At 46.8% G+C, this 18,248-nt stretch overlaps 2 protein-coding genes across 2 annotated transcripts; both read left to right on the top strand.

Annotated features, from left to right (window-relative positions):
- Nucleotides 1-178: 178 nt before the first annotated feature.
- On the top strand, nucleotides 179-4,444 carry crybb1l2 (crystallin, beta B1, like 2; the record flags this gene model as incomplete). The annotated part of the gene is made up of 6 exons (XM_083692704.1): nucleotides 179-353; nucleotides 1,845-1,945; nucleotides 2,345-2,463; nucleotides 3,004-3,136; nucleotides 3,405-3,547; nucleotides 4,264-4,444. The coding sequence occupies 6 exons, from the start codon at nucleotides 179-181 to the stop codon at nucleotides 4,433-4,435; spliced, it is 843 nt and encodes a 280-aa protein (XP_083548830.1). The 3' UTR covers nucleotides 4,436-4,444.
- A 10,922-nt stretch (nucleotides 4,445-15,366) lies between these two features.
- On the top strand, nucleotides 15,367-17,973 carry rtn4rl2a (reticulon 4 receptor-like 2 a; the record flags this gene model as incomplete). The annotated part of the gene is made up of 4 exons (XM_083692684.1): nucleotides 15,367-15,442; nucleotides 16,242-16,468; nucleotides 16,676-16,909; nucleotides 17,116-17,973. The coding sequence occupies exons 1-4, from the start codon at nucleotides 15,382-15,384 to the stop codon at nucleotides 17,971-17,973; spliced, it is 1,380 nt and encodes a 459-aa protein (XP_083548810.1). The 5' UTR covers nucleotides 15,367-15,381.
- Between the last annotated feature and the right edge of the window lie 275 nt (nucleotides 17,974-18,248).

Here is an 18,248-nt window from a genome sequence, read left to right as displayed (position 1 = left end):
AATACAGTGTCATGATATATGTTTTAATAATAATAGGGGCAAATTAAGCACATTTAAACAGATGTTTGAAATGTGGACATTTTAAACTCTTCGTAGAGCTGTGCATAGTGGCAGCACATCGATCACCTACACTCCAATCCTATGTATTTACCTCTCTCTCTCTATCTCTCTCTCTTTGATGATGGGGGGATTTCTATTCTTGTGGGCCTGTGAGCTCAGCGGGTTTGTTTCTGTGGGTCTAATCCCCCCTCTCTGGGCGCCAGCATATAAAAGCTCATGGGGGCCCACTACCGTACTCACACACAGATCGCCACAGCGCCTGAGTCTACTCCTTTACGCACACACTGCCAGAGGTAAGATACACACACACGCACACACACACACACACATACACACACACACACACACACACACACACACACAGACAGACCGACAGAGAGAGAGGAAGGGAGAGGGAGAGAGAGGATGGGGAGGATAAATTAGGCTACATTTGGTATTAATTAATTAGGTAGTGATTAGGTTTCTTGTGTAAATTAGGTATTAATTAGGTATCATGTACTATGAACTGTTGGTCACACATATATTTATAATTTTAAATGCTTTTGATGAAGTAACTGATGATGTAGGGAAAAGCCTAAAACCCAAGTAGATTGTCTTTATCCACTGTTACTTTGTCTTTAATAATTTTATTAATTCTGATTTTGGCAATATTTGCTTCTTCTGCATTGAACGTTAATTGACTTGTGGTAATGGTGGGATTTGCGCCCTCCTTTGGCCATCTGTAGTATTACTGCAACTGACAGACAGAATCAACAAGAAGCAGTATATTTGCGCTCAACCTTTGAATTGGCTTAATTAATAGCTCAAACCTTTTATTTGTCATCAATGACACTGATTACAGCTAAGCATGGGCTAAGACATTAGCACTACATTTAAGTTGGTTAGCAATTATTGTTGTTAAAATGGCTATGGTAGTGGCATCCACAGAGTAACAATAGCCAGTGTATGCCAAGGCCAATTGCTTTTCCGGGTGCTTACTCCGGTGCTTAAAACTCATTGGCCCAAACAATGCTAAGGGTGCGGTTCAGAACGAGGGATATTATCATTATCCAAGTGAACTTGGTTGGTTTACTGGCGTGATCCAGGTTGGCACGCTGTAACTACGCAATCCAGTTGATTTGAAGAGAACTTTCTCTAAACGCTGTTTTCACAAAGTGCTTGAAAGCTAACAGAACCTGTTGGGCAACCGGAGTCTCCATACAGTTCTCCACCTTTCAAAATGCAGAATGTAAACAAACAGGAGATCATACAACAGGATGGGACTAGAAAGCCCAACTGTGGAAATTCAAATAGGCTTGATCACTAGGCACAAAGCACCAAGCTTTGAACGCTAGCTGGCTGCTGGTAAGCCTTGGCACACACTGGCAACGCTGTTGAAAAGCGGCGAGGAATTGATAGTCAGAACGATGTGGATCAGCAAAAGGCAACCTCTTGTGGTTGACTATGATATACAACCCAGATGAAGCCTGAATATCCCGTGTCCAGAATGAAATAAACTGATTCATTTTGTTATCCTCAATATTGACAGTTGTATTACAGCTGAAGCGCACAGGCTAGGTGCTCTGGAACAGATACTGAGTTGGTTTGAGTATAGACCACTGTTGTAAAATCGGCTATAGGAGTGGTGGCACCCTCCAGTGGTCACCCACTGAATTTGAACTATTTCCTCACAAAACCCCTTCTCTCTATTGTTTCCTTCTTCCTTCCCCTCCATCTTCTTCTCCTCCTAAATGCTCTCATTTCCCCCCCCTTCCTTCTCTCCCTCCTTTCCTCTGTTTTGCCAGTCAACATGTCTTCCGGAGGAGAGAAGTCCAAGGCCGCTTCCCAGACTGACGGCAAGGCCGCCCAGGGAAAGAGATCTGAGATGGGAATGATGTCCTACAAGGTACACACACACACACACACACACACACACACACACACACACACACACACACACACACACACACTGAATTAATGAATTAATTTGCACATATTTTCCAACACATTGTTTTCACAATACATTATTGCCTATGTGTCTTCAATCACCAGTTGCCATAGCTATGTGTGTGTGGGAGTTCAAAGAGAATTACATCAGAGGACCAAGTTTGTTTTACTGCATAGAGTTTAGCCTCAAAAGAAAATGTGATAATTGAAAATGAATTCCATTAATTCCCTTCTCCTTTGCTCTCTGTCCCGCCTTCTTTGTTCTCTCTCTTTCTTTATTTTTATTTGTTTATCTCTACCCACCGCTCTCTCTTTCTCGCTCTCTCTCTCTCTCTCTCTCTCTCTCTCTCTCTCTCAGATGTGCGTGTTTGACCAGGAGAACTTCCAGGGTCGCTGTGCTGAGATCGGAGGAGAGTGTATGAACGTCTGTGACATCGGCATGGACAGGGTGCGCTCCCTGCGCGTCGACTGCGGACCGTGAGTAACAGCCCACGGAGCACACCCCACATCCACACACCACACCCCACATCCACACACCACACCCCACATCCACACAGAGCACCCCACATCCACACAGAGCTCCACACACCACACCCCACATCCACACACCACACCCCACATCCACACAGTGCACCCCACATCCACACAGAGCTCCACACACCACACCCCACATCCACACACCACACCCCACATCCACACACCACACCCCACATCCACACAGAGCACCCCACATCCACAAAACATACCCCACATCCACATAGCGCTGCTGTAGAACACCATGAGATGTGTTCAAAGTAAACACTGTATTATCCATCATCATATTCATAAAAACACATAACAGTCACTGCAGTGACTAGCAGAGGGTCAAGAAGGGAAACAGCAAAGGATGGGTTAACCTCAACTCTTACACCACACACTCCAGCCAATCTCAAAGCTCTCTCTCTCCCCCACCCCCTCTTTCCCCCCACTTTCTCTCTCTCTCTCTCTCTCTCTCCCTCTCCCTCTCCCCACTCTCAGTTTCGTGGGCTATGAGCAGATGAACTTCTGTGGTGAGATGTTCATCCTGGAGAAGGGAGAGTACCCCCGCTGGGACTCTTGGAGCAACTGCCAGAAGAACGACTACCTGCTGTCCTTCAGGCCCGTCCGCATGGTACTGCCCTTCATCCCTCCAGCGATCCCTTCATCCCTTCATCCCTCTATCTGTCCCTCACTCACATTATTACATTCTGTCTATCTTCTTATTTGACATCGCCAGCGCCGTTCATCATCACCTTTCATCAGCACCTTTCATCATTTTCCTGTCCATCTATCCATCCCTCTCTCCACATCACCTTTCATCATTCACCAACCTGTCGATTCTCTCTCCCCCACCCCACCCCCTCTCTCTCCCCCCCCACCACCCCCCCTCTTTCTCCCAGGACCCCGAGAAGCACAAGATCTGCCTGTACGAGGTCGGAGAGTTCAAGGGTCGCAAGATGGAGATCATGGATGACGACGTTCCCAGCATGTTCTCCTACGGCTTCACCGACAGGGTCGGCAGCGTCATGGTCAGCTGCGGAACGTAAGTGCGGCCCTCGCCAAGGCAACGGCAACGGCCTCGCCCACACCACAGACTGACCTATCACAGCCTAGGATGAGATGAAGAGGGATTAGACAGTGATGAACGAGGAAGAATCAGCTCGCTGTTGACACCACGCTAGAGTGGGCGGAAGTATGGTGTTTACTAACCGTAAATGAGAAATGCAATCATTTCCCCATGAGCCGAAATTAACCATATCACCATATCTGGAGATTTATAACTTTAGAAGCACAGCAGGATATCTGTCGGGGTGCCTTGAGTGTGGTTGGGTGGGTGGGTGGGTTGGTGGGGTTTTCAAAAAGGGAGTTTTATATAGTGCAATGTGTGAGCACCACCTTCCCAGTATATCTGCAAGGTGAGAGCAGGAATAGACTTACCTCTCGAACACGTTGTTTTTGTGAATAGCAAAACAAAACAACAAGCTCTCAACTGATTCTACTACAGACTGAACCAAAGAGACAGACAAACAGATGACTGCCTGCAGCTCTGTAGCAACAAATCGATGTCTCTATTCAGCTTCTCACAGCCTGCCTCCATGTCTTTCTCTCCCATCAAATCTCTCTCTCTCTCTCTTTCTCTCTCTCTCTCTCTCTCTTTCTATCTCTCTCTCTCTCTACTGTCACTCCTCACTCCTACTTCTATTGGTTCTCTCTCTCTGTTTCTCTCTCCAATCTCTCTCTTTCCTCTCCTCCGTGCAGCTGGGTGGGTTACCAGTTCCCCGGCTACCGCGGTAGCCAGTACCTGCTGGAGAAGGGCGAGTACAGACACTTCAACGAGTTTGGCGCCCGCTGCCCCCAGTTCCAGTCCGTGAGGCGCATCCGTGACATGCAGTGGCACCAGCACGGTTGCTACACCATGGCCTCCAAGTGAGGGCCAAGGAGGGCGAAAAAGAGGGGGGCCGGAGGCGAGGGCGAGGGGGGGCAACGAACTGGAGGAGGAGGCGTAGAAGGAGGGAAGGCTAAGAAGCAGAGGAAGAAAGCACCCTAGGAAGAAAAGTTGCCCGTCCTCCCCCCTGATCATCTCAGTGGTTAGATCTTGTAGGATTTAGAGCGAGGGAGAGAGGGATGGAGGGAGATATTAGGAGTTATTGAACAGCGGCGCCCTCTAGTAGTTAAAGAAGATTTGCAGCATCGGCTGCCTTGATTGGACAAATAGGCAAATAACATAAATCACGATAAATTATGTTTATCGATAAAAAAGAACAAAGATCTGGCTTTGGATAGATATTCTCTCTATTTCCTCTCTCTCTTTCTGTCTGTTTTTCATGCCCCACTCATCCTCCCTTCCCTTCCCTCTCTTTTTCCCCCTCGCACTTCTCTTTTTCATCCTACCATCCCATTTCTCTTCATCCTAAATTCAGCCCCAAAATGAAATGGCATAAGTGTGCCCCCTGTTGACTCTGATACGAGGGGCACCGATGTGTGTGTGTGTGGGGGGGTGTGTGTGTCTGACGGAGGGGTGGGGGGCAGTTTCCACTCCTCTGTCACAGCCAATGAACAAACAACTTGTACACTGACCCTGCACCCTCTTCAATCTAAACCCTAATAAAGAGATTCTACACCCATTTGACCTCAGCTCTACTTCCTTAATAATTAATCCAGCAGTTTCATGTTGGTCTCCTGTGTGATTGTGAGCCATGGCTGCAGTGTATTTGAAAACGCAGGGGAGTGTGGTGAATAACCCCCCCACATCATATCATAAACTGCCACTTGTATTGGACTGATATAATACCTGTTATTTTCACTCACTAATATACTTACACGGTGCCCTCCGTAAGTGTTGGAAAGAGGAAGCGTGGTGTCTTCGTTTAGCTCTGTACTCCCAACAGTTTGGATTCGAAATCAAACCGTTGGATTTGAAATCAAACACGTATGGGATCAAAGTAGAGTTTCTCAGCTTTAATTCAATGGGTTTGTTTTCTGATTTTTGTACAACATGTACAACTATTACAGGGCTCAAAAAGTATTGGAAAAATCACATAATGTCCAAATAAAGTACCCCTGTTTATTATTTGGTCAACAATCAGCTGGGTGTCTCCTGTAGTGATGCTCTGCCAGGCCTGTACTGCAGCCATCTTCAGTTGTTGTTTGTTTTGAGGTCTTTTTGCCTAAAATCTTATTATCAGGAAATTAAATGCATATTCAATTGGATTTAAATCTGAAGATTGACTTGGCCAGTCAAGAACCTTCTGCTTTATGGCCCTGAAAAACTCCCAAGTTGCTATGGCAATGATGTTTGGAGTCATAGTTTTACTGTATGATAAAACACCATCTAATAAATGTGGCATTTGCATGAACTCAAGCAAATAAGTTGTTTTTGTACACTTCAGAATACATTCTGCTGCTGCCGTCAGCAGTTACATAGTCAATTAACACAAGTTAGCCAGTTCTTCTGACAGGTGTACATGCCCAAACCATAGCACCCCCTCCACCACGTTTCACAGATGAGGTGGTATGCTGTACTGTTTTTTCTCCAAACGTTCCTCTTGCAATCACTCTGGTACATGATAATATTAATCTTATCTGTCCACAAGAAAAACCTCTCCAGGTACTTTTTAGCTAACTAACCTGACCCTCCTTTTTAAGAATAACTAGTGGTTTGTGCTTTGCAGTGAAGCCTCTGTAGTTTGGCTGGTGATGCATCTTGCAGACGGTAGTATCTGACACATTCACACCTACCTTCTGGAGAGTGTTCCTGATCTGTGGGACAGTTGTTGTTTTTTTTCTTAATTATGACGAGGATTCTTCGGTCATCCACTGTAGCAGTCTTCCTTGGCCTCCCAGCCCGTTTGTGATTGCTGAGCTTACTAGGGCTTTCTTTCTTTCTTTCTTTCTTTCTTTCTTTCTTTCTTTCTTTCTTTCTTAAGGATGTTAGAAACTGTTCTAATAATATCTAAGACCTAATACAAACCAACATCATAGACCAATGGACATGGAATTGCAATGCATAGACTGGATCTGTGTTTGGTTTGGTAAGAGTGGTCTGTCTTTGTCTTATTGGATCTGCAGCTCTCCAAACTTCTAATTCTACTAATTAACTGCCAGGAAACCCCTTACCCCCCCCCCCCCCCCCCCTCTCTCTCTCCCTCCCTGCCTCCCTCCCTCTGCGTTTCCCACCAAACCTGAAGGAAAACTTAACTTCTCCACCTGCCATATTGGCTCCTATCACATTCCTTCTATTAATAGACTGTGGCAGCACACCTACACGGAACTGGCTTCCTCCTCCTCGGTGTGGCTAAATATGGAGTGGAGCAGCATTGACGTCAGCCCCCTCACCCCCCAGCCCCAGACACTCTGCTCAGCCAGTGATGTCACACTGAGAATTGGGACTCTCCCTGCAGCTCGGCATAGTGGGTTAGTGATACAATTCCCGGAGGGTAAAACTAAGTGAGTGTGTGTGTGTGTGTGTGTGTGCGTGTGTGTGTGCGTGTGCGTGTGCGTGTGTGTGTGTGTGTGTGCGTGTGCGTGTGCGTGTGCGTGTGCGTGTGTGTGCGTGTGTGTGTGTGTGTGTGTGCGTGTGTGCACCTTCCTTCCTTCCTTCCATCTTCCTTCCACCCTCTCATCATCAGTTCTCTTCTATCTCCCCTCAGGGGTTAGACAGCTTTGTGAAGAGGTTTAATTGTTTGGTTAGATGAGTGGTCACTACCACAGAGGAAGTCATCCCAGTGGTCTGTGGGAGGTCTGAGAGAGAAGCAACTACGCACTCTTTGTTTCAGACGTTAGGCTCCAGCTCCGGGGTCCACTTGGGGTCCACAACGTCATCCTCACCATTGGTCAAGCAGAACAGGCACTCCCTATTTGGAGACGTTGTAATTAATATGAGCCGCCACTAGAGGGCGGAGTTCAGCTGAGCACAATGAGAACCTTTTTGGAGTTCCGTTTTCGGGAGGTTTGGGGGCCGTTAGCTGCATGTGAGAGACATAGTAGATGTTTCTGTTTCAATTGACCAGTACAGAAAACACATTTTCAGTCACCTGTTGCTCCTGTTTGTGTAGTTTTTCTGTTTGAAAAGTTGAACCTGCTGCTTCTCATTCTCTCTCGTCTTCTCTTCCATCCCTCCATTGGTCATATCACTCTCCTTTTTCTCTTTTCATCTCTCTGGCAGTGCTGTCAATGAATCAAAGTAATTTATTTTAAGATTACCTAAAGCTGTTTGTTACAGTGTGAGTAACCTAATATGCTTGTACGTACACAAGACGTGAATAATGTACTCACACACATCACCGCAAGCACACGCACACGCACACACACACACACACAAACACACACACACACAAACACACACACACACACACACACAAAGATGTCTGCGTCATAATGTTGATGCTCATTCTCTGCCTCTATGAAAAGTCTTTTCCGCTGAATGATGTAAGATTGATATGTAACTCCTCTCTCCTCTCCTCAGACAAATGAGTGGGTGTGTTCACTGTTCAGAACGAGAGAAAGAGAGAGAGAGGGGGGGGGGGGAGAAAGAACTCAGTGGAGCAGTAGTTTGTCATACCAGGATGATGTCTGTCAAGGAAGACAAGTAGTGGAGTGAAATCCAGCTCAGGGCTCAGAATACCAGCTCAGCTCAGAATTCTGGGCTAGTTAAGAGCATCTTAACTGTGTCCTCTCTGTCGAATGCTACATTTTCTCCTCACTATTTGTCTGTCTGTTTCTATCTGTCTTTCCCTCTTTCTGTCTGTCTTTCCCTCTTTCTGTCTGTCTTTCCCTCTTTCTGTCTGTCTTTCCCTCTTTCTATCTGTCTTTCCCTTTTTCTGTCTGTCTTTCCCTCTGTGCAAAGCAGATGCAAATCCAAAACGCAATTTAAAAAAAAGTAATTGGTAATCTGTCTGAACACAATGGGCTCTATTTTCAGGTATTTTTGGTAATTTCGCCAGTAATTTTTAAAGTTTGAAGTGCTGTCTTGCCTGTACTGAGGTGGGCGGAGTAGCGGTAATATAGGCGTGTTCATGACCATGTGCAGGTCAAGACACACCGCCAGTGCCCCTTGCCAGCTCCTGCGTTTGCGCTAAGACTGACTTTTACACTGTTCAAATGTAGCCCCTTGTCCCTCTCTCTTCCCACTCTCTGTGGTTAGTGTCTGTCTGTCTATCTGTCTCTCTCTCTCTCTCTGTGGTTAGTGTCTGTCTGTCTATCTGTCTCTCTCTCTGTGGTTAGTGCCTGTCTGTCTATCTGTCTCTCTCTCTGTGGTTAGTGTCTGTCTGTGTATCTGTCTGTCTCTGTCTGTCTCTGTCTTTGTGTGTGTCTCTCTCTCTCTCTGTGGTTAATGTCTGTCTGTGTATCTGTCTGTCTCTGTCTGTCTCTCTCTCTCTCTCTCTCTCTCTCTCTCTCTCTTTCTCCCTCTCTCACTCTCTGTGGTTAGTGTCTGTCTGTCTCTCTCTCTCTCTCTCTCTCTCTCTCTCTGTGGTTTTGTGTCGGCAAAGCCTTAGCATCTGCGTCATCAGTTAGACGTGCCTCAGACGAAGTGTTTAAAAATAAAGATGAAGGGAGAGCAGAAGGAGAGAGGAGGAGAGGGAGTCACGGTAGAATCCCGTCCAGAGGGTAGGGGGCAAAGAAGATTGAGTTTGGGGGTGGGGGCCAGAGTAGAAGAATCGTGGGGTGGGCAGATGATTGTTTGTATTCCACCAGGAGCCTCCTGTCTTATAGGACGCAAAGATATTTGTTGAGGGAAGACAGAGAAATCATACGGTGTGATGAAATTAGATAAGGTGACTTGGGAAGGGAGAGAGGGAGAGCCAAAGAGAGGGAGAGAGAAAGGCAGATATTGTTAAGCTGTGTGATGTGCTTCAGTGGTGCCATTAAGTGCTAAGGGCTGTGCGAGATTAATATTTTCACAACAAGGAAAGCTGACAGTCATTTACACACCTGCTTTGGAGTGTTAATAGGGTGACACCTGCCCACATGAGAGCAGACAATAGAAGAGAGATTCAAAGAGAGAAAACAGTCGATAGAGAGAGAGAGAGTGGATAGAGAGTGGATAGAGAGAGAGAGAAAGAGAGAGAAAGAGACAGTGGATAGAGAGAGAGAGAGAGAGTGGAGAGAGAGAGAGAGTGGAGAGAGAGAGAGAGTGGATAGAGAGTGGAGAGAGAAAGAGAGAGAAAGAGAGAGTGGATAGAGAGAGAGAGAGAGAGTGGAGAGAGAGAGAGTGGATAGAGAGAGAGAGAGAGTGGAGAGAGAGAGAGAGAGTGGAGAAAAAGAGAGAGAGAGAGAGAGAGAGAGAGAGAGAGAGAGAGTGGATAGAGAAAGTCCCTCATAATTCCACTGGAAGGGACCAGGAAGGGAGTGGAGGATGGAGTGAAAGGAGAGAGAGAGAGAGAGCTCATCAGCCCAGCAGAGAGGGGGAGGGGTGGGTGGCGGAAGGAGAGGAGGAAAAAAACGGGCTACGATCAATGGACATGTGCATACGTACAGTATGTTTACAAGTATCTGACACACTGACATTAAGAAAGTTACACTAAGGGATGGTTTCCCGGACACAGGAAACCAGCCCTAAGTGTATGCCCACAGATACACCATGGCTATTGTACAGCTAACACACGGTGCATTGTACAATTGCATTGTACACACTGAACAGTAGATATATGGCAGGACTGTTACATGGCACTGAGAGAGAGAGGAAGTGCTGCAGTACATGGTCAACCGGAAGCGATGACGGCGAAGTGAAGAAAGAAACCTGTTTAAAGAGGGAGGGTTTTTGTACGAGATAGAGAGAGAGAGAGACTGGTGGAGAGAGGGAGGGTTTTTGTATGAGATAGAGAAAGAGAGAGACTGTTGGAGAGAGGGAGGGTTTTTGTATGAGATAGAGAGAGAGAGAGACTGGTGGAGAGAGGGAGGGTTTTTATACAAGATAGAGAGAGAGAGACTGGGACATACAGGCACAATAGCTTTTGTCATAGCAGAATACAGGGAGGAACTCATTGTGTGTGTGTGTGTGTGTGTGTGTGCGTGTGTGTGCGTGTGCGCGTGCATGTGTGTGTGTCTGTACACGTGAATGTGAGTGTCCATACATCGTAAGCATGTGTACTGTTTGTGCAGTGGACTCTTGCATGGATAAGAATCCATATGTGTGCTCTCTGCAGGAGTTAGCGTCCATCTGTGTGCATTTTTACAACTTGATCTCCATCATTATCTGGCTCCCATGGGGTTGTATCAGGGACGTCATCTCGACCCTCACCACAGATCTTGGATCAGAGGGACGTGAGGCTCGCTGTTCCCCTAGCAACGGACGCACCACCCCTCGCCCGCCCATTTAATTAGCCCTTGTTTACCTTCACTGGGATGCTTGTGGCGTCACACACAATGGGACTGCATGGCCAGACCTTGAGCTCCGTAGCAAAGTGTCTACGTGTGGATAACTACTCACGCTAACCTAACAACACCGGTAATGGTATTGAGTCTTGCAACAAATACTGTAGGCAAGCAATAAGGACAGACACAGTCATTCACAGTCATGTCTAATCATTGACAGACACTCACACACACACACACACACACACACACGCACGCAAAAACACCCAGCTGGTAACGTGGGAGATGAAAGGGGAAACCTCTCTGTGTCTGTGTCATGCATACATACAAACTCAAAGCATTCATTCACACATAACAGTAAGCCCACACAATTACAGATACCCGTCATACATGCATGTATAAAGCACACACACATACACACACACACACACACACACACACACACACACGCAGGCACGCACGTATATACACACACACACACACACGTACGCATGCACACGCACGCACGCACGCACGCACACACACACACACATGCACGCACACACACACACACACATGCACACACACACACACACACAGACACACACACACACACACACACACACACACACACACACACACACACACACACAGCTGGTGGTGTGGGAGTGGTAAAGGAAAGCCTCACTGTGGTTTACTCACACCAGTGGGCAGTACTGAGGGTCCAGATCGCCAATGTAGGAGGTGTGAAATAACATGGATACCCTTGATTACTCATATGTTTATCTGTCTGTCTGTCTGTCTGTCTGTCTAAATGTGTATCTGTCTGTCTGTAGTCTGTCTGTCTGTCTGTCTGTCTAAATGTGTATCTGTCTGTCTGTAGTCTGTCTGTCTGTCTGTCTGTCTAAATGTGTATTTGTCTGTCTGTAGTCTGTCTGTCTGTCTGTCTAAATATGTATCTGTCTGTCTGTCTATCTAAATGTGTATCTGTCTGTCTGTAGTCTGTCTTTCTGTCTGAATGTGTATCTGTCTGCCTGTAGTCTGTCTGTCTGTCTGTCTGTCTAAATGTGTATCTGTCTGTCTGTAGTCTGTCTGTCTGTCTAAATGTGTATCTGTCTGTCTGTAGTCTGTCTGTCTGTCTATCTAAATGTGTATCTGTCTCTGTAGTCTGTTTGTCTGTCTATCTAAATGTGTATTTGTCAGTAGTCTGTCTGTCTGTCTAAATGTGTATCTGTCTGCCTGTAGTCTGTCTGTCTGTCTGTCTGTCTGTCTGTCTGTCTGTCTGTAGTAGTGTTTCGAAGTGATATTTCGAGAACAACAACCCCCTCTCCTTTTTTGTTACTCTTGAAAATAGCAATTTAGTCAGTGTTAGCCAATCAACATAGCTAGCATTGCTAGCAAATCAACTCAAATCAAATGTATTTGTAAAGCCCTTTTTTACAATTGTCACAAAGTGCTTTACAACAAATAAACAGAAACAACATCAACAACTAATACAGAAAAACTAAATAGAACTAACTCCCAACCGTAGAACACAAAAAGCAAGCCACGGAAAAAAGGGACACAGTGGCAACAAAAAACTCCCTAGGCTAGTAGGACGAAACCTTGAGAGGAACCAGGCGTCAAGGGGGACCCATCTTCCTCTGGCTGGTGAGGTGCTGGTTAGACAATAACATACAGTGACATGCAATTTCAAAATACTTCACTGTCCCATTACTTATGCAGGGCACTGTATACAGTTGGCTATGATCTAATATATAATAATAATATAGGCCATTTAGCTGACGCTTTTATCCAAAGCGACTTACATTGCAGTGAGTGCATACATTTCAGTATATAATGATGAACAACAGTGAAAATGCACACCATGTTTACGAATGATATTGCCTCAGGGTGTAGAGAGAGAACAACAAGGGGCCGAGTAGTGAGCCTTGGGGGACTCCAAACAGAATCCTGGAGAGAGCTGAGTTTTCTTGCGGTGTCATCTGTGTACCAGAGAGCACATTTTTTTTGTCTCTGCTTTTTCTTCCTAAATGGGGTGTTGTCATCATCCTCCGTAGTTACTGTATATGAACTCACTTGCTGCCAATGGGATCCATATGTTTGACAAAATAGTCTTGGAGAGACGCTTTACATTGTTTGCTGTGCTCGAGTTAATGGAGCAGCTAGTAATACTTCTAGGTTCTGGGTGAAGGGCAAAGTGTGTTATTTTAAACTGACACAGCACAGGGTTGTGAGGAAAAGAGTTCATCAATGTAGAAGACATTGTTTCACAGCTTAAAAAAGTGTTAAACTAAATTTGGTGATGATTTTTGTGTTTATATAAGAGCAGTTAAAACAGACCGGCCAAATTTGGCCATGAACACCATAATAAGGAGGGGGATGATGAAAACATGAGAAAGTTTAGAAAAACCAACTGATAATAAGACAATAAGAGCTAAAACATATATTTCCGAGCAGGTCAGTATCATTTGTGTGAATGTTAAAATATCCAAATATCACAATACTTTCAGCCTGAGTCATCACATCGAACAGGAACTGAGAAATGTTGAGTATGGCCCAGGGGGTCTACAGAGTAATTAGAACGACTTTGGAGCAAATGAGGTGTCACAGTTACTGTTACACTCCTGTTGCAATGATTTCATGACCTCCAAATACGAGAACACGTTTTCTGTTTTAGGCGTAAAACTGAGACACATGTCTGAGATCATAGCGACCCCCCCTCCTCCTTTTTTTGGACTCACGGGGCACATGGCAATTAACAAACCCTGTAGGGGATGCTTAATGTAGAGGAGCATAGACCACTCATCTGTTTTAAGCCACATTTCTGTCCCATAATATCTAATTTGTGGTCTGTAATAAGTCAATTAACTAGAGTCGCCTTACTTTAGATTAGAGAGATTTAATGTTTAGTGAGCCTATTTTTCCGCAAAGAGAATAGGAGGGTGGGCAGCAGGGGTGAATGGATATCAGAATGTGTAGACAAACACTGCTGGGTCTGGCCTGGCCACGACCGGCATGACCACTCACGTTGTAATCAAAACAGTTTCACTCAGTTCCCTTGAAGCACGCAGGCAACAATAGGGGACCAGTTATCTGCTGACAGGCAGGGGTCTGGGCGTGTCAATATATAGCGATTTTGAAAGTTTGGAAATGGACATTGCTGAAGTGGTTTTATTTTTCTTGAATTTCCCCAGACCTTCCGAACTAGGGAAAGCCTGGTCTCGACAGTAAGCTCTAAATAGTATCCAGTAGGCTATGGTTAGTAGGTAGTGGATACTTTTAGTAAACAAGAGGCAGTATGAGCTTTCAGTCAAATAAGTGGAATGGCTGCGGGTCCCAGACCGGTTTGTCCCAGAACAGACTCTGTTTGCCCTGACTTTTTGCTCGTCTGTCTGTCTGTCTGCCTGTCTGTCTGCCCTTCTATCTGTCTGTCTGTCTGTCCTTCTATCTGTCTGTCTGTGTATCTGTCTATGTGTCTGTCTGTCTGTATGTCTGTCCATCTGTCTCTCTGTCTGTCCTTCTATCTGTCACTCTGCATCCCTGTCTACACAGACTGTCTTGTGATTGGTTTGGGTTGAACTGGTTTGCAGTGGTCTACCAATAGAATATACAAAAGTGCTGAAAGAAGACCAAGAAAATAACAACTTTCTGCCAGTTAGCCCCCATAAAATGATCTAATTCAGTGGTTTTATCCCCCCACCTTCTAAAGTCCAACTCAACCCTGCCCCCCCCATGATAGACACTAGGTTACTCACTCATGCATGCCAGTCATATTTTATTTCAGCAGATATGATTGTGCACTCCCTCCTTTACTGTAAACCTCCATACCATATGAACATTCATAACCATTTGTTTGTTTGAACCTCTCTTCTGGTAGAAGGCAAATGATTGCCTTCATGTTTACTCATAAACTCTGGGGGTTTTCTTCTACAGACCTTCTTTCATCACATCTCTCTCTCTCTCTCTCTCTCTCTCTCTCTCTCTCTCTCTCTCTCTCTCTCCCTCTCTACCTCTCTCTTTCTCTCTCTCTCCTCTATTACCGGTCTTCAGAGGCGTGCCGGAAACAGACCATACTGGCTTCTGATCACAGGCAAGGAGACGAGCCTCGTGCTCCTCTCCTACCCATCCCTCTCCTACCCATCCTCAGCTCCTCCACAAAGCGCAGTCATCAGGCAACGTGCCGTGCCTTACTCTCCTCCTCCCTCCTGTGTCCCCCCTCCCTTCCTTTTCCTTCTTCGTGGAACTTCGAATCTCCTCCTCGTTCTATCTACGAGCGAATACGTGTAGGCTCTGTATGATGGCACGTCGCGCGCGCGCTCTCCAAGAATCACCCCTCCTCGCCGGCCCTCCCCTTTCCGTTTCTGCCACCCGCGCTCGATCTTGACCTGGGCCGTGACGTATGAGAGATTCCACGGTGCCCACTACCGTAGGCGCCAACGGAGTGCTCCAGTATAAAGGGGGGACCAGGATCCGACAGTCGACACTCGCTCAGTCGCTCCGACTCGGTAACCAGAGCTTCAGCGGAGATAGCAGGCAGTATTTCGACTCCTCAGGCTAACTCGCTTTCGGCTTTGGTTTAGGATGGAAACAACAACTATGACTGCTCGGAGCCGACGATGCTCCATCATACGCACCTGCAAAAGTAAGTTTCTCTCTGTTTCTATTACTTTTCCATTTGTCTTGTTAATGGTGAAATATATTGTGCAAGCCTACTACTTCAGCTATAACAAAAAAAACGCATACGAAACGAATAATGCATGAAGGAGATTTGTATGTGTACTTGGTCAAAATGTTATTGCATTATTTATTCAACTGAATAAGCAATTGGATAACATTGCGAGCCCTAGGTTCGTTAACGAATATGTCAAACAATTTTACGAAGTATAACAAAGTATAAGTGATTTAAGCACTAAGATAATGTACGACAAATGTACGATTTCAAACGTAGCCTAATCGTATAGCTTTACTTTTGCTTTAAATTGTTATTTTTGTTAGAAATGTATTTGGATTTTGTCGTGCGTAATTTCTTGCGCAGATAGAGCAGTTTTACGCACAAACATGGCCACTCAATAACACCCACTAAACCTATCGTACGTCTCCTCTGGCATCATGATAAGCTCTTCTTGTGATAATGTGAACTTGTTCTAATGAAATTGAATGCCAACACCGATAATTCTGTCAGTGTTTTAATCAACAACCAAATTACTGTCATGATACAATGAAAATCCAAAAGTGGATTTCATTAGAACTGAATTTGCATGTTTCTGCACTTGAAAACCGCGTTACATGCTGTAATGTAACTAGCAGTCAAGCGTCCTATACAAGCTCTATACAAGTTCAGCACCACGTTCGTTCGACAGCGCCCGCCTCTAGCCTCAAGCCTCCTCCTGCTGACGCCGTATTAAAACTCACTTCTTTCCCCTCTCCCCTCTTCCTCCCAGGCGGTCTCTCCCTCTGGCTGGTGGTCTGGCTGGTCCTCGGCAAACCCGGTCCTGCGCAGGCGTGCCCGCACCTGTGCGTGTGCTACCCAACGCCCATGACCGTGAGTTGCCAGGCGCAGAACTTCACCGCCGTGCCCGTGGGAGTGCCCTTCGACTCGCAGCGCGTGTTCCTTCAGAACAACCGCATCACAGAGCTAAGAGTAGGCTCCTTCGGCTTCGGAACTCAGGTAATGAGAGTGAAAGAGACATTGAGACAGTTAGAGTGTGTTGTGATTATTATGATTATGATTACTTGTTTTGTTTTGTGTATTTTCTTTTTCTATATTCTATTTCTGATGTTCAGTGCATACTTCCATGGCCTATAATATTGCCTGACTATACTCACACTACCCCTATCCCTCTCTCCCTCCGTTCCTCTCTCCCTCTCCCACCAGGTTCTGTGGCTCTTCTCTAACAACATCACCTGGATTGAGGCTGGTGCCTTCAGTGAGCTGAGGGACCTGGAGGAGCTGGACCTGGGGGACAACCCTCACCTGCGCAGGCTGGAGGGGGGTGCTTTCAGGGGCCTGGAGAAGCTCCAGAGCCTCCACATGCATCGCTGCAAGCTCACCGCCCTGCCCCATGACCTTTTCCACAAGCTATACAGCCTGCAGTTCCTCTACCTGCAGGTAGGGGCAGTACACAGTGTACACACATACACACACACTATTGATAACTGTTTATATTATGGGAAATGGCCCGTTGTCAAGTGAAGTGAGTAATTCTATTTGAGGATGAGGAAGTGTTTAGACAAAGTATTATCATATTATGATGTGTTGTTGCTGAGTGTATCATTTACTTAACCTAATCTCCCCACTTCATGTTACCCTCGCAGGACAACCAGCTCCACTTCCTCCAGGACGACCTCTTCTCTGACCTCATCAACCTGAGCCAGCTCTTCCTGCATGGCAACCGTATCCGCACGATCTCCGAGAATGTGTTCCGCGGCCTGGTCAACCTGGACCGCCTCTTGCTCCACGACAACCGCGTGCGCCAGGTCAATCGCCGTGCCTTCCGCGACCTGGGCCGCCTCACCATGCTCTTCCTCTTCAACAACTCCCTGGCTGAGATGCCCGGCCAGGCCCTCCGGGACACCCAGGGCATCCAGTTCCTGCGTCTCAACGGTAACCCCTGGTCGTGCGGCTGCGAGGCCCAGGCCCTGTGGGAGTGGTTCCGTGGTGCCCGCGTCTCCTCCTCCGAGCTGATGTGCGCCTCCCCCTCCCCCCGCCGCGGCCTCGACCTCCGCTTCCTCCGCGAGATGGACTTCGCCCTGTGCCCCCTTCCCGACCCCGGCTCCATCGCTGGCTCCACCACCACCACCTTCAGCACCAAGACCCGCTGGTGGTTCTCCAAGAACAAGCCCGTGTCCTCGTCCAAGGGCATCTTCGAGAAGAGCTCCGAGACCGTCAAGGCGTTCCCCTTCTCGCAGGGGAAGAACCCGTCCACGTCCACATCCGTCAAGTACGAGCTCGGGGAGGAAGAGGCGGCGCTGCCCAAGCTCGACCCTGAAGAGTACTGGGCCAACTATGGCAACGAAGATGCCGGCACCACCCTGCGCTGCTTCGAGCTCGAGTGCCCAACTGACTTTGACGGCATGTCCCCTTCCTCCGCCCCTTTATCATCCCCCTGTCCCTCCCTCCTCGCCCTCTCGGTCCTCGCCATCTCCCTCAATCTACACCTCCTATTCGGCTGAATCAGACTTTCAACACTCACCCCCTTCCTATCTCTTCTCTCTGCCCCTTTCCAGGGCAGCGGGGACCCCATCTTACAAACTCTGCACCCCCTTTGCCATCCTACTGAGCAACTCTATCTCAACCAATGATAAAGGCACAGGAGGGGAAATAGGGGGCTGTTAGACAGTTAGTTCTAACATCATGCAGGGCTTAACAAACAGCTGTTACAGTCAGTACTCAGCCAAGGCCAACTACAACAGGTGTCGTCTTCACCTCACCTGTTTGACGTGTTGGT

This window comes from Argentina silus (assembly GCF_951799395.1).
Source record: "Argentina silus genome assembly, chromosome: 21".
In the NCBI taxonomy this organism is placed as follows: Eukaryota; Metazoa; Chordata; class Actinopteri; order Argentiniformes; family Argentinidae; genus Argentina; species Argentina silus.
This window is presented reverse-complemented; position numbering and strand designations above follow the sequence as displayed.